This window comes from Bos javanicus, chromosome 10, assembly GCF_032452875.1.
Source record: "Bos javanicus breed banteng chromosome 10, ARS-OSU_banteng_1.0, whole genome shotgun sequence".
In the NCBI taxonomy this organism is placed as follows: domain Eukaryota; kingdom Metazoa; phylum Chordata; class Mammalia; order Artiodactyla; family Bovidae; genus Bos; species Bos javanicus.
Window position 1 is genome coordinate 37,505,525 of NC_083877.1, and position 21,194 is coordinate 37,526,718.

General features: G+C 37.5%; 2 protein-coding genes across 7 annotated transcripts in view; one reads left to right on the plus strand and one right to left on the minus strand.

Moving 5' to 3' along the window:
• Positions 1-12,737, plus strand: part of SNAP23 (synaptosome associated protein 23) — a 40,754-nt gene extending 28,017 nt beyond the window's left edge. For 3 of the 6 annotated variants that reach the window (XM_061430903.1, XM_061430902.1, XM_061430904.1), the window contains 4 exons: positions 2,952-2,984; positions 8,594-8,752; positions 9,775-9,919; positions 11,237-12,737. In XM_061430903.1, coding sequence (XP_061286887.1) covers positions 2,952-2,984; positions 8,594-8,752; positions 9,775-9,919; positions 11,237-11,302 — 403 coding nt within the window. In that variant the 3' untranslated portion in view covers positions 11,303-12,737. The remainder of the gene's footprint in view (positions 1-2,951; positions 2,985-8,593; positions 8,753-9,774; positions 9,920-11,236) is intronic. The other 3 variants (XM_061430905.1, XM_061430906.1, XM_061430907.1) reach the window with 1 other exon arrangement.
• A 1,131-nt stretch (positions 12,738-13,868) lies between these two features.
• On the minus strand, positions 13,869-21,147 carry LRRC57 (leucine rich repeat containing 57). Its single transcript, XM_061430898.1, has 6 exons — positions 21,038-21,147; positions 20,693-20,798; positions 20,449-20,587; positions 19,521-19,789; positions 17,123-17,308; positions 13,869-16,666 (listed from the first exon to the last, which is right to left on the minus strand). The coding sequence occupies exons 1-6, from the start codon at positions 21,145-21,147 to the stop codon at positions 16,625-16,627; spliced, it is 852 nt and encodes a 283-aa protein (XP_061286882.1). The 3' UTR covers positions 13,869-16,624.
• Between the last annotated feature and the right edge of the window lie 47 nt (positions 21,148-21,194).

Below are 21,194 nucleotides of genomic sequence, written 5' to 3' on the forward strand. Positions count from 1 at the left end.
AGAGTACTGGAGTGGGTTGCCATTTCCTTCTCCAGGGGAATCTTCCTGACCTGGGATCAAACCCGGGTCTCCTGCATTGCAGGCAGACACTTTACCAGCTGAGCCACCAGGGAAGCCAACTGATTGTGTGTCAAATGTGAAGAAGGAAACATCAAAGAAGACTGAAGATTTGAAGCCTCTAGTAAACTAGGAAATGAGAAGTCTTCAAATATTTGTGTATAGTGTATGAGATAATACTTGACAAAAAAAGAATTCATTCATTTTAGTGACTTTATTATTAATATTTCAATTCTCTCCTTAATCTTGAGTAAAACAACCTCCATGTGTTGACAAATAATATGTGTATTCAGACAAAGATGAGAAGTCATCCATCAACTTTGAACTTCACCTTTGGCCAAAATGACATTGTCTGGAGATTAAATGACTATCTGTTCTGCTGAGCATATTCACTTTTAAAAGAGCTTTGTAACTATCCAGTTGTCTCAGCCGCTGTGATAAAGCAAGACCAAGATACAAAGGTTTACAGACTCAGCATTTTTTACTCCTCTAAAGGAGTTAGGAATGGAGGAGCTTTTGTTCTGTCATACTTTCAGTTAAGTGTTTCCATGTGACAATATTCTCTGTGCTATTTCTACCTGAGAAAATATAGTTAAATTATTTATTGGTCAGCTTTAGTGTTTGGGCATAAGAAACCAAGAAAGACAAGTCTGTTGACCTGTTTAGACCTTGGTTGACTCTCCAAAAGTGTATATTTTAGTAGCAATCACCTGTAAATCAGGGTTTAACATATTAAGCAAACAAGTTAGAAACACACAGACTTTTTGATCTAAACTCTTAACTATGGTTTTCACACTCACTTGTGCTTTTCTCCTATGTTCTGTGTACGCTCTTAGAAGAGTTCAGGGGGAAAAAATAGTACGTGAACTTCCTTGAGATAGGTATTAAGAGAAAAGCAAAGAAGAGGAAGTTCTCTCTAGAACCTAGAGCAAATTATCTCTGAATGAATCCTGAGATAGTCTGATATCATAGAAGGTGGGAAAAATGGAGCTATAGAAGTATTATTTTTATTTTTCTTTGTGTACCCAGCCAAACATGGGCAGGATTTTCTTGGACACTAGGTAGAGTATGTTCTTAAAGCAGTCCATTCTCAGCCTCTAACATCAGCAGAGCCCTTTCCTAATGGGTCAGGAGAAGAAAGCTCTTCATAACATCTGGAATGAACAGGCTTCTATAACAAAACAGTTGTTCCTTGAAGAGAAGAGAGTAGTATTTCAATTTAAAGACTGATTTTAATTGCCTTCCTTTCACCCATTTCTCCTTTATACCATTGAGACCTTGCCCTCTATGGTGTCTCTTTCACTCCTGCCAGGGGCGTGATCTTTCTAAGTTTATCTGCTAATCTGTATTTCAGTTAGACTTATCATATGAATAGCCATAACATGAGCTTCTCAAGGCAGAGACAGGATCTTAGTTTTCTTTATAAAGCTAGTACTAATTATGGTACTAGTAATAACAGCTCAGGTCCATAATCTCTTATCTGCCATTTAGAAATCTAAAAATTTCTGAAAGCCAAAGGTTTGTTTTAAATTAGGCTACAAGATGTAACCTGAACTGAAGCTGTTTAATAATCTATCCCACTTAGTGTAATGCTAATCTCTTTCACTGCAGAAATATTGATATACGTGATTATGTGGTACTGCTCAAGATGTCCTCATCCAAAGGTTTGGATGAGATTTGTGAGCCTATATATTAATTTAGGTTCTTACTGTCCTGAACACTTGAAATGTAATCCTTACAGTAACCTTAATATGAGATAGTTTCTCTTACTATCACCATTTTACATATGGAGAAACAGAGGCACCAGAATGCTATGCTAGCAAGTGGAAGAGCTGAGATTCAAAACCAGACGGAGCTCTAGTTTTTAATTGTGTGATGCTACATTGCTTGACTGGCAAGAAAAGAATGAAGCTTTTTGTTGCTACTATTGTTAGAGGTATTGCTATCTAGAAAATGTCTTCAGTAGATTTGTTCTTTGAGATTTCTTTTGTTCACTGGTATTCACTGAAGCCATGTCAACAGATGTTTTTCTAATAAAATGTGGAAATAGCTTCACTTAACAGAACCCTGTATTATAAGAGAAGGAAATTTTAATTTCAGCTCATTCTTTTTAAAGGACTACTAGAATTTAAAAACAAACTACCAGAATTAAACTTTAAAACTGTGAATAAATGCCATTTTTTTAGCTTGCTACTATTTGAATCCTAAAAGCAAAAAGCACAGATTCCCTATTAAAAATGTTATGTGTTTGTCAATAACTTGTTTTTTTGTTTTGGCTTCACCTTGTGGCTTGCAGAATCTTAGTTCCCTGAGCAGGGATTGAACTTTGGTTTCTAGCAGTGAAAGCGCTGAGTCTCCTGGACCACTGGGAAATTCTCTTTGTCAGTAACTGATAAGTCAAAATTCTAATTAACAAGAGTTTAAAAAGAGGCAGGTTTAAAATGGGAAGTCTTAGAATTGTAAACTGCCTAATGTCCCAGTTTAACCATTGTCAGACAAAGTAGTCTGTTGTCTTAACTTGCCTCTTTGCATTCTATGCTTATATTGCCAAACATAATGGCACATAGTTTCAAGACAGGTTGGTATTTCTGGGCAACCTTACTAGAGAAGTTGAAAGTTGGTACTACAGGTTTTATACTATTGAATCTTAAGTCATATTATGGTATAAAGATTCAGCTCTGATTTGTTAAAATAAATATTGAATTACTGTATTTTAGTCAACGTATGAGTGATTCCTTCATTCTACTCACTGGAGATACAAAGTATTGAATATTTTGCCTTCTTTTCATGTTAATTCTCGTAATTTTAGGACAGAATATCATTATTCAGACATTCTTAGGAAAAATGAAGTATACACTGGTTTAAATAGTTTTCTTGTTTTTCTTTTTATCTAGATTCTCAGATGTTGGTTGTTTCTATGAAATCAGGCAGGAATTTAAATGCATTGTGTTTTGAAAACTCCAAACCTGCTTCTGTTCTGTTTGAATGGCATTCACTACTTTCTGCATTTCATTCTCTCACTTAATCTCTTCCTTTCTAATCTGCTTACTAAAAATGAAGATTTAACATCAGAAGCTGAGCTCAGTAACTGATCAAAGGGAACTGTAAGATGCGGTCTTGTGGCGCAGTTTGGGCTGTTAACCTGCTGTCTAAAGGTGATGCTTCAGATGACTTTTCTGTGCATGTGCATGGATTTTGTGAATGGTGGAGACTCTAAAAGCTGTGCTGTGGTGTGTAATGTAAAGTGAATTTGTTCTTGATGACTGCTATTTGCCAGAAGATTGGATTGACAAAAAGATCTTAATTTATAATAACATCCTTTGACTAATGGTTTTGATACTAAGTTTTTGCTAAAAAACATTTAAGATTATAAAACTTAAAACACCCCTAAAATTTCCTAAGAAGTTTTAAATAGGTTGATCTTTATAGAGAATTGCTGCATTCTAGTTCTGATTAAAGGTAAGGGGATTCAGTCTAAATACATGGACTTTGATTTCAGCTTCCTATCTTGTGTTAGGTTTTTCTATTCTTTTCTGGCTCCAGAATCAAGATTTCCTCAGTTAAAGTATTGCTTCTAATGATTTTGGATTCCCCATGATTTAGGCCACTACCAAATTGAGGAATTAATTGCCAATGTAAGTCATCTTAAATGCCATTTGGAACAAGGCGGGTATAAATTTAAAATGTTACCATATCTAGTATCTTCTTTTAAAAAATAAAGGTATGCCTTCTTTATATGTTATCACCTGTTTCATAATACCTTTTATGTCATATGTTAGCTTGCTCTGGTTTCATATTGAATTAATGCAGAGCTAACCAATCTTAACTTTTTATGGAAGTTAACCCTCCAGTTAGCCTACTGCTTATTATAATATTTGACTCCTTAATTTTGGATCTTTATGGGAACTTTGAAGACCATAGTTAAATGTTAGAAAATTGTTTGATTTCTACCCTCTGTTTCTTGCTCTTCTTTTTCTTTTTTCTTGTAACCTGGTCACTCCCCACACATGCACACCCTTGTAATCGTTATAACTGGTATTTAAAAAAAATTTTATTTATTTGGCTGTATTGGGTCTTAGTTGCAGCATATGGGGTCTTTGTTGAATCATGTGAGATCTTTCATTGTGGCACATGGAGTCTCTACCTGTGTCTTGCAGGCTCCATGGGCTTCAGTAGTTGCTACGCACAGGCTTAGTTGCTCCAAGGCATGTGGGATTCCATGTCCTCTGCACTGCAAATCAGATTCTTAACCACTGGACCACCAGGGAAGTCCCACAACTGATATTTGTTTGATCCCTTTTCTCTTTGGTATGAAAGAATTATAGCTAATACTGGGCTTTCTTTTTGCTATTTTTGTTAGTACTAATGTTGACAATCAAAGCTCAAAAGAGAAATTATTAGGTTATTGTGTTCAGATTTATAGCAGCTTCCTAAATTAGGGAGTATTTCAAATTCTTATTTTAATCATGCCTTTTTTGAATGTGATATTTATCTGAAAAAATGTGGTACTTAAAGAGTATTAATTGGGCTTCCCTGGTAGCTCAGACAGTAAAGAATCTGCCTGCAATGCAGGAGACCTAGGTTTGATCCCTGGGTCAGGAAGATCCCCTGAAAAAGGGAATGGCAACCCACTCTAGTATTCTTGCCTGGAGAATTCCATGGACAGAGGAGCCTGGCAGGCTACAGTCCATGAGGTTGCAAAGAGTCAGACATAATTGAGTGAGTAACACAACAAAGATTATTAAAGTCTTCAAAACTGATAGTCGAGGTAAATCTAACTTTCTAGATGGGAGTTCTTAATTACATTAAAATCTACCACAAATTTGCCTAAGCATTTTATTATGAAATCTAATTTTTTTCCCAGAGGGGCTGTTAATTTTGTTATGCAGAGGAGTTCTGTTGCAAATCAGAATGGTTTCTTTCTTTCTGTAGACCAGAAACAACCCTGGCCCCATTGTGTTTTTATATAGCTATATTCCAGTTATTTTCAGCTGGTTGTAGATCTCAAAGCTCAGGAATGGTAATGGGTGAGAAGAAAAAACATGCCAGTTGGTAATTTGTGCACTTAAAGCCATGAACTTTTTAACTAAGGATCAGATTGAGGTTGAAATGAAAGAACAAAAATATGTCTAAAAATATATATATATATATTTGTCTAATACTTACAGAATAATTTTACATCAATTATCAACAGCTCTGTGAATTAATAAATATTGTTATCTTAGTTTTATATATAAGAAAAAGATGCTCAGAGATGGAAATTTGCATGAGACTCTATACCTACTGAATGACAGGTCTGGGATTAGAATTCAAGTCAGTTCAGTTCAGTCGCTCAGTCGTGTCCGACTCTTTATGACCCCATGAATTGCAGCACGCCAGGCCTCCCTGTCCATCACCAACTCCCAGAGTTCACCCAAACTCATGTCCATCGAGTCGGTGATGCCATCCAGCCATCTCATCCTCTGTCGTCCCCTTCTCCTCCTGCCCCCAATCCCTCCCAGCATCAGAGTCTTTTCCAGTGAGTCAACTCTTCGCATGAGGTGGCCAAAGTCCTGGAGTTTCAGCTTTAGCATCAGTCCTTCCAAAGAACACCCAGGGCTGATCTCCTTTAGGATGGACTGGTTGCATCTCCTTGCAGTCCAAGGGACTCTCAAGAGTCTTCTCCAACACCACAGTTCAAAAGCATTAATTCTTCCGCACTCAGCTTTCTTCACAGTCCAACTCTCACATCCATACATGACCACTGGAAAAATCATAGCCTTGACTAGACGGACCTTTGTCGGCAAAGTAATGTCTCTGCCTTTGAATATGCTATCTAGGTTGGTCATAACTTTTCTTCCAAGGAACAAGCGTCTTTTAATTTCATGGCTGCGATCACCATCTGCGGTGATTTTGGAGCCCCCCAAAATAAAGTTTGACACTGTTTCCACTGTTTACCCATCTATTTCCCATGAAGTGATGGGACAAGATGCCATGATCTTGGTTTTCTGAATGTTGAGCTTTAAGCCAACTTTTTCACTCTCCTCTTTCACTTTCATCAAGAGGCTTTTTAGTTCCTCCAATTTACTATAAATCTTGTGGCTTAGAAAAATCCTTGTTTATACATTTGCTTTCTCCAGATTAATTCCTCAGTGTCCCAATACGTAGAAATACTAAGGTAGACTACCAGAATAATTTAAAATATTCCTTCTGCAACAGATTGGAAGTCTCTTAGTGTTTCTCTTCCCTGGTTGGGCAGCTAAGTGACCTATTGAACTTAAATAAAACCATAGTGACAATAGAATAGTCCTAGGCTCCACCCCATACAAATTGAAATAGAATCTTCAGAGCGTAGCCTATTTACCTGTGTTTTCAAAATCATCCAGTTCACTTTGATGCTCAGTCAAGTTTGGGAAATAGTACCTTTTAAGGCACTTAAGACCCTTTGAAGGAAGGCAAATTAATTAAATCATTATTGTTTTTATTAGATACACAGCTGCCTGACAGTGCCCTCAAAAACAGGTATCTTTTAAGGTTTTACAACTCAGTGGGAGAAACTCCATGGTAACAGCATGTGGCAGGATCTTAAGCAAGCCTTATTACATGGAATACAGGTACTGAAAAGGGATGATGGTATGCCATCAACAACATATAAAGATCACTGCTTTGTAAACGTGCAGAACATGTCATAAATGCTTAAAGAAAACAGTATAGCATTTTTTCCCAACCCATTTGAAAATAAATATGAAAATTCAATTGAAGTCAGCTTTTTGCACCTTTTCCCTTTGATATTTGAAGAACGTATTTAAAGATCCAGTCCTCTTAAGGAGGAAGAGTTTGATAACCAGTCTGATTTTGTTTTAAATTATGCTTTTATTGAACCTCATTCACAATATCATATTAAAACAATCTGTTTATACTTTATGCCCCTTATATCTAATTGAAGGAAGAATTCTCAGAAGTTGAAGGAATTTCAAATATCATTTTTTTTAAGGTTGAGGAGGTTGGAACTCATGTTAGACCAAGAGCCCACAAATCCTGTCCCAGTCCAGTGCTTATGTGCTAAGACTCTCCGAAGCACAGTGTCTTATTATTTAGTGACAGTTTGAATTCCAGCCCTCATTATTTAACCTGTTTTACAATCTGATATCCTAGTAAGAGTCCTACTTATGTTATTTCTATTAATGTTTCTGGTTAGCTTTCTGATAAACTTATATCCTGTTTATTTTGCTTAGTTACTATTACGCTGCTTTAGAATTTTGCCTGAGAATTTAGATAACATGTATCTTGTTAACAAAGAATACATGTAAATGGGTTTTCTACTGAACAGAAATTATATATAAATATTCATTTAAATAATTTTTATCCCCCCTTGTTCCAGGAAGGATTTAACATGGCTTATTAATAACCAAATAAATTGGTTAATTAAACATATAGTACCCTTTCTTTAGCACTGATGATTAAGGTCTAAGATCCAGTTCTTTGTTTGCCAAAAATGAATCCTCACATGATACTATTAAGGAAAGACCCACTACTTTGCTAAAATCTCTCTGTTTTGCAATTTCAAAACTTCCTCATTAATGTATCATGGAATAATTCAGAAACCAACATATCCATATACTACTTTTTGTTTATAGAAAAGAAGAAACTAAAATTGTGTGAGTGGAAACTTTACCTAGCCAAGTAATCAGTAAAAAAAAAGTTTTGTGTTTTTTGTAATAGCCACTTAAAAGTCATTTTACCAGGTTCCTTTTCTTGCCATTTATACAGATTTAAGTAGCAAATTCCATGGTAAAATTCTGACTGTGGCTAATTTTTAGTTATATCAGTTAATCTAAAGCATATACTTTTAAGAGGTTTGGATCTAGGATCATTTTTTATTAAGGTGGATAAGTAAACTCTTAAATGAAAAAGCCCTCAACCAAAGGGGACAATTGTGATTGGTAACAGTGTGGCCAAGTTATTCATTATCTGTTCAATTTGGAAATAATTCGTGCCTTTCTTCATGATGTTTGTTAAGAAAACTTTTTTTTTTTTAAGAATTTAATGTTAACAATTAAAGTTAACAATTCTAAATTTAAAAAATGGGTCAGGTGGAACTACTACAGTCTAAGTAAGTGGGCAGCTGAGGTGTAAGTACTGCCCATTCTCTCTCTCTTTCATCCCTCATCAACCTCTGAGATGCTTCTAAGAAACCCTTAAGGCATCCCAGAACACCTTTCCTAATTTTTTTCTAGTGTCCTTTAACCTTTTTTCTGGAGAGTCTCAGAGGCTAGGGGAACCTGAAGAATCAAATAATTACATTTTGCTACTTAATAACTGCTCAGTGAAGAGTTGGTAAAAGTAGTTTAACCTTCAAAAATTTATTTTTAATGTTGGTGGGGTTACACAGTTCATCTTTTTTCTACCCTAGATTGTGATGGAGCATGGTATAGATAATCTAGATCTAGCTGCATGTAGCTTTTATGCTAAGGGTGCTATGGCATCCCCAAGGTAACAAGCACTTATGATGACATTTCTCCCTTTCCTTCTTGGTATCTCTACACTCCTGACATAGGACAAAGAACTTCGAGTCTAGTAAAGCCTATAAGGCAACATGGGGTGATGGTGGAGACAACTCTCCTAGCAATATAGTATCTAAGCAGCCAGGCCGAGTGACAAATGGTCAGCCTCAACAAGCGACTGCAGGAGCAGCCAGCGGGGGATACATTAAACGGTAAGCCAGCTCTTCCCAATATTTTTACCCTTTTCCTAAAGGAATGTCTCTCTCTGGAGGTTGGGTGCATTTATCCATGAACTGTAACTTATCAATTAGAAATAGCATTTATTCTTTTTTTGGGGGGGAGGGGGGGATAGTTGGTTTTTTCATGGTCTTTTTTTTTTTTTTTTTGGCTGCAAAGCCTGTGGGATCTTAGTTCCCCAACCAGGGATTGAACCTGGGCCCCCTGCAGTGGAATCACTGAGCTCTAACCACTGGACCATCAGGGAATTCCCTTATTCCATTTAAAAATTTGCCTTCTGACAAAATGGTGACTGGGATTATTGACCTTAAGTGATGGATTAACTTTTCTTTATAAAGTACTTTAAAAATTATTCAAGTAGTCATGTTTTATTTCTGTAAATAAGATGTGATTTAAAATGTATCATTTAGAGTAGGAGTTGGCTGGATCCCTGTAAGGATATCCCTGTAAGGGTAAGGATATCCCTGTAAAGGGTCAGATAGTAAATATTTCAGGTTTTCCAGGCCATAGAGTCTGAGTCATAAATACTCAATTCTGTTGTAGGGTAAAATCAGGTAATGGGCCACATTTGACTTTGGGCCAGAATTTTTCAACCCCATTTTTAGAGCAGTGGTTCTTTAGACTTAAGTGTGTATCAGAATCACCTGGGAGGTTTAGTGAACCAGACTGCTGGAGTCCCTTCAGGAGATCTGGAGTAGTCTAAGAATTGGCATATTTTCATGTCTAACAAGTTCCCAGGTTATGCTGGGAATTACACTATGAAAAACCTCTATTCTAAAGTCATTTCTTCATCTTCTCTTAAATGGCTTTAAGACATTGTTATCTCTTGAATCAGCCTTTCCATTTTCACTGTAGAATGTTTCCCAAGAATGGTAACCTGCATCTGTTTGGGTCTAACAGCTGATGTCAATTTGCTTATTTTTACAAAAACTAAATCCAGACTCAGTCCGTGTATAATTCACCCAAAAGTACTGAATTAAGTGTCTTTTTGTAATAGTATAACAAATGATGCCAGGGAAGATGAAATGGAAGACAACCTGACTCAAGTGGGCAGTATCCTAGGAAACCTAAAAAACATGGCTCTGGACATGGGCAATGAGATTGAAGCTCAAAACCGACAAATAGAACGGATCACAGAAAAGGTAAGAGCTTCTTACTGCCACAGGAAAATGGCAGAATGTACACTGCCTTTGTGCCGAATGACATCCAGCACAGTGTTCAGTAATAGACATCTGTGCTGTGTACTCTCAGGGAGAACAACAAGGATAAGATTCTGTCCTCACGGGCCTTACAGTTTTGATGAGTTTCTAACATGTTGAAAAATAACAGTTAGGTCCTCCTATCTCTTACTTATTTGGTTCATTTTATTTTCTGTTAAAATTTTTATTTTGCCTGAGCTAAGTAGTTCTGTTGATATACAGCAGCTAAAATAACTTTATTATTGGTTCATTTTGAAACCAAGACCTTGGGATCAACTGGTTTAAAAATAATAACAAAATTTCACCCATGAAACTCAAAATCTCTTCTAACCTTCCTGTGCGCTGTCAGGGTTTTTTGTTTGCTGTCTTTCCCCTGAATGAGCAGGTTAGCTTTTGGAATTTTATTGTTAGCTAATAACAAATTAGTAAACTCCTGAATCCTCATCTCATGAGTCAGTAGGTAACAATCAGTTCTGCGGAATGGTTCTTGTAGGGTGGACACATAAAAACAAGAGAGAGACCTGTGAGTAGCAAAACAAGTGTGGTTGCTATTTTTCACTTCATATGATCTGAAAGATGCTGAAATTAAACCATGTTCAGTGTTTGGTAGTGTCACAACTAAAAGCCGTTCTTGTTACTTCATTAAAATCTCAGTATAAAGATTGGGGTTTCTCTGTTGAATAATTTATGATGGATTTCACTTGGGCAAAGAGTGGTTCATCAGATATTTTCCATGCTGTTATGTGGGTGTAGGCTACATATTACCCATCATTTTCATTTACAGATTAATGTGGATGGCAGGACATCTGTTCCAGAGATCTTGGGGTAAATTATTTCAGTCTCTGGTTTAGATCTAGGGTAACTCCAGGTGAGATTTCTATGGTTCAGCTCAGGGGACTGCCACAGGATCCAGACCTATAGCAGAGAAGAGCATTCTTATATTTTCATTGCATCTAAATGCAATTGACTGTAAGATGCATCCTAGCTCCAGACACGTTAAACTGTGAAAAAAGATGTTACAGGACTCACGAAATATTAACACGTTCTTCTGTTATATCTTTGTCATGTTTATACACCCACGTTTTTTCAAATGCATTTGATATTCTGTCACTTCTTGCCCAAAATGAGTTTTGTAATGTGACTTTGACTACTTCCTGAATTTTCTCAGTATGTCAGTTACTCTCAGTGTATGAAATTTAATGCCTATTAGGACATCTTAACCTTGTCAAGTAATGCTGGTATCTTTTTCTTTTTTTCCAGGCTGACACCAACAAAGATCGTATTGACAATGCCAATGCCAGAGCAAAGAAACTCATTGACAGCTAAAGCTACTGCTGTACTTCTTTATCATTTATTTACTTTCCTAGCTCCTCCTTCAAAGTCATCACCTTTCCAGAGTTTGAAATCTTGGTTCCACACTCTTCTAATCAGGAGATGTGGAAGAAGATCTAGGAGTAACAGTCCCCCAATTTTTTTTTTTAATTTTTCTCGTTTTCCCTTGAGGGTATTCTTAGTCTTCCTTCTAGCATTTTCTTTCTCAGTCCATACAATTAGGTTGATTTTCATACATTTTTTATAGTTTTATTTTTCATCCTCTCCATTTACTTTAGCAGGTTCTTCTGCTTTCAAAATATGGAAGCATTGCCAAAGACAGCCACGTGAAAGGAAGCTGGAGGCAGTGGGGGCAAGCACAGGAGGGGAGGCAAGAGATAAGAGGTTGTTACCTCAGTAAAACCTACAGACCCTAAAGCCAAAAGTGGTGTAACCACAGTGAATATCTAGTAGGGTTTAATTTTTATTTTAAGTTGCAGTTATTGCCAGTTTAGGCCAGTGCTTGGTTTTGGAGCCTGGGTACACAATGTTTTTGTTATGCATCGCAACTTTGCAACCTCTGCTCCAAAAAAGAGCAGACTGAGCTTTTTTAAAATAAGCTTAATTTCTGAACTCTTGGTGATTCACCTTTGTACATAGATTCTATGATCCATTTCATATTGCACATATAGGAACACATGGTATAAATGAGTAGCTTTATTTTCATATTATTAATAGTATCACAGTCCCATTACAGGCCTATTAACCTCATAAATTTGTCATTAGTCTTTGAGGAAAAAATATGTAAATATGAATGTATAACATGAGAATTTCTCTCTACAGCAGGGCTTAAAATTTTTTTGAAAAGTTTGACAAAGTGTATCACGTGAATTCAGATTTACCTCAATGCCACAAATTATGTTTAGATAGGAAAAAAAACTTATTTTGATCTCAGGTAGAAAAATAGTTAGAGTGCTTTGAGTTTTATGTAGTTGTAAACTTTTTTTAAACTAGAATTTATTGTTTAACTAAATGGTTTGGAAGATTATGCCTTTGGTTTACTTATCGATGATTGCACTATCATTCTTTTGTACTCAACTTCCAGAATCACATTTGTTTATAAGTGTTATAAGAATCTTACCGGTGTTTGTCACCTTTATTTAAAAACTAGCTTCTGCACACTTCAAGACTATTAATGTCGATTGGTTTGACAAATAACTACTACTGTTTGATCCTTACAGTTAAATTTTGTAACTAATGGAATTGTTTTTTCAAATAGGTAATATGCTTCTGCGACTGCTTTGGGGGGATGGGAAGCAGTAATTTTGTCAGCTTTAATTTCACAAACTGAATAAAGGAAAGGTCCATAAATCAAATGGCACTGCAACAAAGAGCTGACTTTAGCACCCTTCCCATGCTTACTGGAAATATAGGACTTTCGCATCTGTGATTTGTCATGAGATTCATTTTAATCATTACTAGTCTTTTATTCATTTGATCTTAAATATACAAGCGACTAAAAGTGTTTGTGGGTGAATACCACAGCCTACTTCTTGGAGGAGATAGTTAACATGGGAAACTTTCAAAGGCTGAAAGGAAAATATTTAAAGCAAGATGTTAATTAGGCCTTCAGAAATGCCACATGCTGAAAGGAATAGTTTGGCAAGTGGTAGTAAATGTGTAAAGTAAGGTATAAAACACTGTAGGCTGTTCTTTACATAAATGCCCTTCCTAAAAGCATTAAAAATTTTTTTTAATGCTATTATGGCCAAAGGAAATTGTTCTAAAGATACCAATATGCTGTTCCAACAGTATATAATTGGTTAGAAGTGTAAGCTAAGGCTCCAGATTGTCTGGATTTATGCTGTAGCTCTGCCACTTGCTGGCTGAGTGACTGTAAAGCCATTTCTGTGCCTCCGTCTCCTTGTGTGTAAGGAGGGATTAATGATTTCTACCTCATAGCATTGCTGGGAAGACTCAGTGTGTAATGCATGTAAAGCACTTAGAGCAGTGCCCAACAAATATAAGAGCTTATTTCATTAGACTGCTGATAGCTGCTGTTCTATCTAGAGTGGAGCTCTTTTTAGGTCAAGGACCTCTTTGTAAATTTGATGAAAGATAACACAGCCTGTCTCTCCAGAGAAATAGACACACAAGCATACACATGTGAATCAGGAATAAATGGGTCTTGAAAGCCCATCCGTGGATCCAAGATGACATACTTTTCCAAAGATTCTGCTACTGAGAAGAAAGGAATGAGAACCTAGAAATTAGGCTCATAATACACTAGGAATAGAAGCTGTTGACCTAAAGTTTTCTCCTGTAATATTGTCTGGAAACTTGTTTCTATTACTTTTGAAAGGCAGTAACTGAGATGGTTAGCACAAACTCTGGAGTCTGACCATCTGGGCTCGAGTTTTGGTTTTTACTAGTTTTGTGACCTTGAGCATAAAACTGACCCATAATGAAGGAGTTAAACAGTATCCTCCAGTGAACTTAATTTTTTGTTTAATGGTTAGCTCCCTCTTCAGGTTTCTAGTCTTCTAATGACAGTGATCTTTATCCCCTATAGTTGTGCCTGTTTTTTTTCTTTCTTCACACTTTTAATTCATTCTTCGTTACCACATTTCAACTCTAGATCTTTTCATGTCATGTATGGATTATGAATCTCCCCAAAATTTTAACTTCTGCTTCCCAGACATCTGATACTCAATTGCACTCAGAATTAGTTTCATTAAATGCTGTTCTTTAGCATGGGGTCACACAGAGTCGGACACAACTGAGCGACTTCACTTTCACTTTTCACTTTCATGCATTGGAGAAGGAAATGGCAATCCACTCCAGTGTTCTTGCCTGGAGAATACCAGGGACGGTAAAATTCTAAGTTATTTCAATTACATTTCTAATCATATTTATAGTTCTCAGACTGATAATCAAGTTCCTTATTCTCTACTCATTTGTTTTTCATTCTAACGTAGTTTGCTCCAAGCTTTCTGTTTCTGTTTTACACTTGAAATAAAAAGCATTCATTAAGTGCTTACTCTGTCAATAGACACTATGCTAAATGCTTTTATGTATCTTTTCACCAAGACCTTATAACACACCTGAGAGGTAGGAGGTATTTCCCATATTACAAATAAGAGTAAATTGCTCAAATTCATAAAGCATGTAAATGATGGACTTTGGATTCAAAGCAGAATCTTTCTGACTCTCAGGCTCATGTTCTTACTCAGTATACTACACTGACTTCTAACTGAGTTCTAAAAGAACTTGAGTGACTTAGAACTGGTGGCCACTAGAATCCCAGCCTCCAGACCATAAGTCAGCCTACTTTATTAACTTATATTTAAGTCTAAATACTTGTGTACTATATCTTTAGGCAGACTACATTTAGTCCTTGCCCTGAAGTAGCCCAATCTAGCAAGAGACAGATGAGTATAGAATCTGAGAAGTGCTACCATAACAGATGGAGCAGTTAATTCAAGCTTAGACTTCTAAGGAGGGGGCTTAGACATAGAGAAGGAACATGTTAATAAGAGAGGGCATTCCTGACTGAGCAAACAAGTAAAGACAAAGGAGAGAGACACTGCACTGTGGGTTTAATGAGAATAACCTGGTAAGACTGGGCAGGCAAATGAGGGCGGAGAGAGACTATCTGGCTGGGTCCAGGTTGTGAAAGCAGTCATAAGGGGACCCCATTAATAATTAAATGTCTGGAGACATTTAAGTTGTTTAATTTATAAGTTCTGATTTATTAGATAAGTACTGATAAAATATTTAGAGAAATGTTAAGTAGATCAGTAAGATTAAGCATGAAAGTTTATAAAAAACAAAAATTAATGTTGATAAACTGGCACCCCCATCCCTCCCCTAGTTTAGAAACAGAGAATGACATGGGAAAAACAGAACCCCTAGACCAGATTTAAGGTCACAGAGACTTTCCCATATAAACACTAGATTCTTGTGATCTCTTGACTTAATGGTTAAACTAGGTTTGTAAAATGAGAACTACCAATACATGGAAATAACAGCCCCTTGGCTGGGACAAAACTTCCGAAAACAGTGGAAGCTTTCTAAATGTTCATGTCAGTAGCAGTCTGAAATTATTTACTTTTATACCTTTAGTTTCTCTTAATAAGCATGGTTCCAGTACCACAAAAATATTTATCAGTCACCTGAAAGCATTTCAGTACTCTTGCAACCTGAACAAGAAGATGAAATATTCCCCCCTAATCAGTTTACTTTTTTGCTTTTACTTTTTGGCTGCACTGTGTGGCATGTGGGTTCCTAGTTCCCTGACCAGTATCGAACCCATGCTTCCTGCAGTGGAAGCAGAGTCTTTAACCATTGGACTCCCAGGAAAGTCCCATTAATTAGTTATTTTCAAAAGGCCATTTACAGGTTAAAGTTCCCCTGTCTTCTCCCTTTAAAGGATTAACCTTTCTTCCAGCCATAGTTATTAAAAAAATCTTTATTTAGTATATTCTCTTATTCAGAGAATAAAGTTGATAAACATAAGTTGTAAAATGTAGCAGTAGTTTTTTGATAGGTAATTTGATTATTAATAGTTATAAATACAAAAAGATTACCAGAAATAAGACATTATTTCTAATAAAACTTCAGGAAAAACTTGATTATTAAAACCCTTGTATCTTACAAATTTTGCATATACAGTTTTAGCTCTTCTCAATAAGGCACCTGCAATAGTTAAAAAAAAAAATTGCTACTGCAGCCTTGCAGAACACCTCTTAGTGTTGTGTTGTTTCTCTGGCAAAGTACACTGTTATTCAAAAGAGTCATATATTTACATACATCCTAAATTCTAAGAATAAATACTTGGAGGGACTGGAATAAAATCATAAATCCTCAGATTAACCATAGTGGCCTCTCACAAATTACCTGAATTTCATAAAAACATGAAGTGTTAACACAGAGGTGGAATGGCAACTGATTTTATGAAAGCTCACACATTGAAACACATGAAATTTCAAGCTGTTGTGTGGAGCTATTCTGGTACCAGGCAGCATCCCCTCCCTGTATACATAGCAACTAGCTACTGGGTTTCTTAAAGCCAAAGTAGTGATGGTTTTGAAAATCAACATTGTCCTTTGCCCTATCCATGACTCAGAATGGAGGACGCTTCCTGTCTCTTGATTCCTTTTAGCTTATTTAAGATGAGTCTTGGAAAGGAAAACGATCACTGCATGAAATGTGACCTCCTGGAGTATCATCTTCTTACAGCAGACACCCTTGACAACAACAGGAGCCTTTCAGTCAGCCAGATTGCAACAGGTTCCAAGTCAGTGTACTCTATAGTTCCCATGCTCCTGGAGGACATCATGCAAATTTCTTCTTGGTGGCTGTGAACCTCTCCATGTACTAAAAATCATGAAAGAATTAGGTGTTACTATGCCTGAGAAGGTAATTAACTTATTGGTTATTTAGGATTTTTTTTTTAATGGTTATTTAGGACTTGATGATTCTTTTTCCTTTAGGTTTTTATGGTTCTTCATTTCCTACAAAATCTACTTATTCTAGATGGAGATTTAAAGCACATGGTTTTGTGGAGTTTTTTCCTCCATATCCTAGTAGGAAACCTATCAAAAGATAAAGATGCTTTACAATAAGCTATTTAGAGAAAAGAAAAATATCATCTTGGCACAATACCATTTGGCTGATTCTCAGAACCCACCTCCATATTGGGAACAAATCCTATTGACATAAACAGGATTATACTGTACATACATCCTGTATCTGTAAACATTCATGTGGGTTACTTCACCTTTCTCTTCTCTGGAACAGGAACTAGAAATGCAGAAGTACAATAATACATACCTTATCATAGCCTTCCAGTTCTCGAAGTTTCTTAATTTCAAAAAGGTTGCCTTCCACAGCAAGCAGGCAGATCTGCGAATCACTGAGGATGCTCTGTGGAAGCATACTGAGCTCAAGACAGTTCTCCTCCAGACGAAGAACTTTAAGACGAGGACAAGAAGATATCTTCACTGAGATCTGAGATATCTATTGAACAACAGTTTTTTAAAAAGGATAATAAGAAAAAGTACAAGCACTATAGTGATTATTTTTTACTAAATTAAAACAAAAATCTTTACTTGACTATTTGTCCTAGTTCTTTCTTTTACCACCCCCATTTTCTCACTACCCACTCATTCCAGAAGCCTCTTGTGTTACCAAGCTTCTGTTACTACTCCTCCAGTTTTTTTGGGGGGAAAAACTTTTGAAGGTCACCAGTGGCTTTTTTTGGAGAAGGAAATGGCAACCCACTCCTGTATTCTTGCCTGGAAAATCCCATAGACAGAGAAGCCTGGTGGGCCCCAGTCCATGGGGTCACAAAGAGCTGGACATGACTGAGTGACTAACACAACACACAAGTGGCTTTTTGGAAACAAAACTCTGATAATAAAAGCACTGTTAATTATAGAAAATTCGAGAATCACGAGTTTAAAGAAAACAGCTACCCGTAACCCATCACTGTAAACATTTTGGTAAATTTACTGCCAATCTTTTATGTGTACATAAATGCCAACCACTTTTCTGCCAAAGTCAAGGATTCATTGACCTCATTCCCTGTTGCATTTGACTGTGCTGTCAATCCTTTCCTTGAAACTCCCTTTTATACATACTAAGTGTTGTGGTTTGTTTTTTTCCTCCTATTTTTTGAATTACTCCTGATTTTTGGCTTCCCTTCTTGTTTCTATGGGCATTTTTCAAGCAGCAGTCCCTAGTACTTAATATTTGATTTTTCTAAACTTTCTCCTAGGAAAGCCTGTTCATTCTTAAAGCTATCCCTTCTGTTAAACTATGTATCTGCATTCATTTCTGCTCACCTCTATTTCCTCTCCAGTGTCTCTGATTTTCAATACTTTGGATGCTTCACCATCGTGCCCATTCCCAAGAGCACCACTCTTCTTTTAGCTCTTGAGTGCAATACAAAGCAGTTACCTTTGACTTATTCACCTCTTCAGCCCTTTAAATGTGCCAAGTCACCTAGTTATATTTACTCAGCCTAGTAATCATCTCAGACCTTCACTGGGACCTAGTTAAAACTCAAGTTCTCAGGCCCTAGCCCAGACCTACAAAATCAGAAACAATGAGTATGGGGGCCCCATGATCTCTTAACCAGCTGTCCAGGTTATTCTAATGCACACTAAAACCTGAGAACCATTGATTTAATGGAGAATAGGAATGTAGAGCAGGTGTTCAACTTGCTTAGCCAATTTTTTCCCCAAATATTCAGAATGTTTTCCCCAAAAGCTCAAGAACATAAAATAACTACTTTAAGGAAAAGATAAGAAATTCAGCCTCAAAGACTGAATTTCATCCTAAAGTAAGGTCAATACAATCTAGAATAGTTTTGATGAATAAAACTTAACTGCAATCTTTGGAATGTCCTACATCTCTATGCTGTCCAATATGGTAGCCATTAGCCACATATGGTTACTGAGCTATTGAAATATGGCTAGTGAAGCTGAAGAAATGAATTTTTTTCAAGTTTAAATGAATTTTAATGGCCATGTAGCTACTGGCTATTGTAATCGACTATGCAGATTTAGAAGCACAGACTAGAAAACTAAAGACGACCTGGTCTCACTGTGATTAATATTTCATCATTTGTGCTTTATTTCTAGATGAGATATTGTTTCTCCAGTCACCTACATGTTAACCAAAGAGCTTCTGAAGTTAAACAACTTTCAAATACTACAATTAAAGCTATCCAACAAAGAAATGAGCGATCTACAGAAATCTATCACTGATGGTTTTTCAGCAAAAGCACGATACACTTGACATGCCAAAGAAAAGACAAGTGAATGACCCCTGATGTCCAACTCTGAGAACTTACGAGTTTAAGCCTCTTTTCCACTCTATCTTCCTGACATAGTTCCTAGATAGTTCCCTGACATAGTTGCTAGATAATCAGAGGTATTTGAGGACTACCTGAAGAACTCAAGGTTCCTGAGACAGGTTTCATTTTGGATATTACCTCCCATTATCTATCTCACCCTCCAAAGAACACCTACACAACAAACACATCCAGTGTCTCAACTAACTTCATGGTATGTTGGGCTTTGAAATTAGTCCAGTCCATAGAATATATCTCTCTTCTAACCTCTGATACCCCTCTCCATGAATATAGTGTAGAGAACAATTGATTATTCAGGAGACCACAAATCAACATAACACACTGTAGAAAAAAAATTGTTAAGCTCTAGACCTGGTTCTGGTTGAGGTTGAGTTCAATGACCTGCAGCTCCCCGACTGTATCCGGTATGCTCCGAATCTGGTTCTTGGAGAGATCCACTACATCCAGGTGCCGTAGGCTACACAGCTGCGGTGGCAGAGCTCTCAGCTGGTTCCCAGAGAGGCTCAGGGTCTTAAGGGCAGATAGTTGCCCAAAAGTAGATGGCAGCTCTCTCAACTGATTGTTGTTTAGGCTTAGTGTCTCCAGTTTCTTCAGATTGCATAACTCATCGGGAAGAGCAGCTAGCAAAGAAAAATGTAAAAACCTGAATCTGATACAGCTGAAAAACACCTTTGATGAAGTTAAAAAAAAAGTAGTCTGTTACGCCTCATGTTAAATATACATAGGCTTTTCCCATGTTGCCCCATTTTTAAGTATTGCATCTTTACCAACATAGTCTTCAAAAGGTGAGGGTGCCATCAAAATGCAGGAAAACATTATGTGTATAATGGGCTCCTTTTGTGAAGAAGCCACTGCACAATCCCACAGCAGTTTCGTGGGATTGGAAGGCCCTCTCCTTCCCATACCATCTGCCCTTCCAAATTAGCAGCAAAATTAACTGTTTACAGTACACTCCAAAGATAGTCCCTTTCAAGTCCAAATTAACTTCCTATCAATCATTAACCCACCAGAGGAGGCTTATAGATGTAATTCTAAGAGACAGAAAGCCTGGAGGATTCTGCCATTCTCCAGCGTCTGTAGTTCCCTGAAGCTTGTAAGAAAAACCCAAAAAACAAACAAACAAAAAACCCCACCTTTTTTTGTTGTTGTTAGATTCTGATACATTTACTTGAATTCCAGTTTAATAACATTATAATTATACTCCAAACTCTATTCCAAGAGAAAACCCACCCTTCTTAAAGCCAATTACTAGCAAAATTCCCAGGAGCAAAAGCCATACTTAATTTGTTATTGTTCAAGGAGAGGCTCTTCAGCAGAGTGAACTTCCCTATGATCATAGGCGGTAGATTCTCAATCTTGTTGTTGGACAAGTCGATGGTCCTGAGATTGCTTGTCAGCTTCTGCAACTCTGAGGGGAACTGAAGAAAGGGGTTCTCGGAGCAGAGAATCTCTTATCTATTAACTTCACCGCCCGCCGTCCCTCTCCCTTTACACTCCTTGGTTGGATCCCTCCCAGTTCTCACCTCGGTCAGCCCACGGTCCTTAAGTTGAAAGACACCAGTTTTCTGCGCGGTTTCCACATGAGCGCGGAGGGCACTGTTTCCCATCCTAACTCCAAGGCTCAGGTCCCTGCGGGAAGGAAGCGCAGCTGTCACCACTCGGTTCTAGCCGGCACCCAGCCACCCCGTCGGCCTCCCGGCTGCGTCTCAATCCCCAGCTGTCACCTCCTGCCGATCCTGGGATCTTGGAGGCCAGCTCAAGAGTGACAAGAAAGAAAGAGAAGAACACCAGGCCCTGCCGATTTTGCAGCTGATCCGAAGCGAGACGCTGCTAGGAGTTGAGGGAAGATCAGGGATCCCCGAACTCGCCTCGTACAGCTCAGCTCACGGCAGGTTCGGCAGGGGAAGACCCGGGATCCGCGCTCACTGGGATGCGCTGCCCAGGCTTCCGCACGGGCGGAAACGCCCTGTGACGTCATCGAGGCGCGCGGTGCGTTCCACTCACTCTGCGCGCCACCCGGGAAGG